The sequence below is a fragment of the Tupaia chinensis genome, unplaced genomic scaffold (genome assembly GCF_000334495.1).
Source record: "Tupaia chinensis unplaced genomic scaffold, TupChi_1.0 Scaffold149964_2, whole genome shotgun sequence".
Lineage (NCBI taxonomy): Eukaryota > Metazoa > Chordata > Mammalia > Scandentia > Tupaiidae > Tupaia > Tupaia belangeri.
The window spans coordinates 85,051-85,664 of NW_006209806.1; the positions used below are offsets into that span (position 1 = coordinate 85,051).

Consider the following 614-nt stretch of genomic DNA (forward strand, 5'->3'; position numbering starts at 1 on the left):
GCGCGCGCCCCCGGTGCACTCACCATCCTGCTCTTGGGCCATGACGGTGTGGCACAGCGCCAGCACGCGCCAGAACTCGCGCACCGCCGGGTCCCGGTTGGCCCGCACAGCGCCTAGCAGCTCCTTGTTGTGGAATGGCAGCTTCCCGTCGGCCAGCTTGTTCCAGAGGTAGGGGTTCTCCTGGGGGACAGGGGCGCTGGTGGGCTCGGCCTCCGTGCCGCCCAGCGCCCGAGACGGCCCGGCTCACCTTAGGTGGGGTCCCGTCCTCATTGTCCGGACCTGGGGAGGGACCCTGCTTTAGGCTCAGCTCCCGGGACCACTTGCCGTCCCCAAGGGGCTTGAGGGGGCCCACAGACGCAACCAGACCGCCCAGTGTCACCTTCAGTGCAAAGGTCCGTACACGAGCAGCCCAGTGGGGCTTGGCTTGGTGGGGAGCGAGGTCGGCCACACGGGAGCCCAGCGCCTCACCCACCACGCCGCCTGCCGGGGCCCGTTTCCCATTTCTAAGTGGCTGGGAGACAGCGCAGGGGCGTCTGTGTGGCCCAGGGAAACGCTGCGGGTCACTCCACACCCACAGGGAGGGCTTGTGAAAACCGAGAGTCCCGCCGGGGAGG

The 614-nt window shown here is 69.1% G+C and overlaps 1 protein-coding gene across 1 annotated transcript in view; it reads right to left on the reverse strand.

Moving 5' to 3' along the window:
* Positions 1 to 614, reverse strand: part of ATP8B3 (ATPase phospholipid transporting 8B3) — a 24,526-nt gene that overhangs the window by 13,680 nt on the left and 10,232 nt on the right. The window contains exons 14-15 of the mRNA XM_014585494.1: positions 248 to 279; positions 24 to 180 (exon numbers count right to left, since the gene is read on the reverse strand). Of these exons, the coding sequence (XP_014440980.1) occupies positions 24 to 180; positions 248 to 279 (189 nt within the window). The remainder of the gene's footprint in view (positions 1 to 23; positions 181 to 247; positions 280 to 614) is intronic.